Genomic DNA, 1,367 nt, shown 5'->3' with positions numbered 1-1,367 from the left:
TCTCTCTCTCTCTCTCTCTCTCTCTCTCTCTCTCTCTCTCTCTCTCTCTCTTTCTGTCCCCCATTTTCCCCTTCTTACCTTCCAGAGAGCCCAGTAAGGCACATGTGAGTATCAGCACCCCTCCCCATGTCGTGGTCAGTGAAGTTCCTCTGTTTCCCATGTCTCACTCTCACTCTCTCACTCTCCACTGACTGGGTGGGTCATCACATCACTACTGATAGATTCTCATCCTGGAGAAACACAAGTATAATGACATATAAATATCTTTTAATCATGAGTAAAAAGAAATCACACCCTTATGACAGAACACACTGTCTCCCCAATTTAAAAACAAATAAACAAACAAAAACAAAAATGAAACAAAACAGCAACAGAAAATAACAAAACAAACATAAAAAAACAACAGGGAAAATAAAGTACAAAACAACAAGCGAATGAGTGCACCAATGTCGGTTAACATTGTGTTGTTATTATCTTGAGATGAGCGGACGTATAAGGTCTTGGTGTTCCCGCATTTGAACATAAAAGAGAATGTTGAAAGAATGAGAGCAAAGAAAAGATGTTTTATTGCGCTCGCAACTGCATAAGGTCGTATGAGTGCACAGGACAAATTAAGCATTTTTAATTTGGGAGGAATTAATCTTGAATTTTGCCCGAGTGGCGGCCGAAGCCTACTTTTACCTGTTTTAGGGCCACCAAGGGATCTTTAACATCCGCAACTTGCACATGGGACCTCCGAGATTTTTTCGCACTTATCACAGAAGGCTAAGTGTTAGATCTTACCTACCCTAAGATCAGAAGTGTGGCTGAAAGACAGCAATAAGAAGGAACCAAGAGTAACAGTAGAAAGGCTGCAGAAAGAGCCATGGAGCCGAGAAGAGGGGGAAGGGCAGAAAATGAGACGAAAGCAGACGACAGAACATGGTGAGAGAGCAGGAAAGGAGGGGAAAGGAGAACATCTTTTAAGAGAAGAAAATTGTCCGTCGTTGTAAAGTTTCGAACACGTGATCTATTGAATGAGAGGCAAACACCGTAACTCTGTACCACGAGAGTCCCCCACCTATTTATGCAAACATTCTGAGTACAGACTATGGAAAATATGTTGGTGCAGCGTGAACGACGTATATTGGTATTTTCGTAAATGTCAAGGCGATGCATATTATTATAGTTTAATATCCTGGACTCTCACCTCACAAAGAGGCGATGTAATCAGATCTTTGAACACGTTTCTGTTTTAAAAAAAAGATTACTAGAGGACCCACCTCCTCCTGTGAGATTACGGTAAAGGGTGTATCTTTGTTTCCTTGTCTCATATTTTCTCAAATGTATCTTTACACAATAGTTATACAAACACATACACACAACCC

The 1,367-nt window shown here is 40.9% G+C and overlaps 1 protein-coding gene across 1 annotated transcript in view; it reads right to left on the bottom strand.

Moving 5' to 3' along the window:
- Positions 1–1,367, bottom strand: part of LOC101853079 — a 117,486-nt gene that overhangs the window by 73,488 nt on the left and 42,631 nt on the right. The window contains exon 2 of the mRNA XM_005096448.3: positions 79–230. Within this exon, the coding sequence (XP_005096505.3) occupies positions 79–160 (82 nt within the window). The 5' untranslated portion in view covers positions 161–230. The remainder of the gene's footprint in view (positions 1–78; positions 231–1,367) is intronic.

Source organism: Aplysia californica, unplaced genomic scaffold, assembly GCF_000002075.1.
Source record: "Aplysia californica isolate F4 #8 unplaced genomic scaffold, AplCal3.0 scaffold00129, whole genome shotgun sequence".
Taxonomy (NCBI): Eukaryota; Metazoa; Mollusca; class Gastropoda; order Aplysiida; family Aplysiidae; genus Aplysia; species Aplysia californica.
This window is presented reverse-complemented; position numbering and strand designations above follow the sequence as displayed.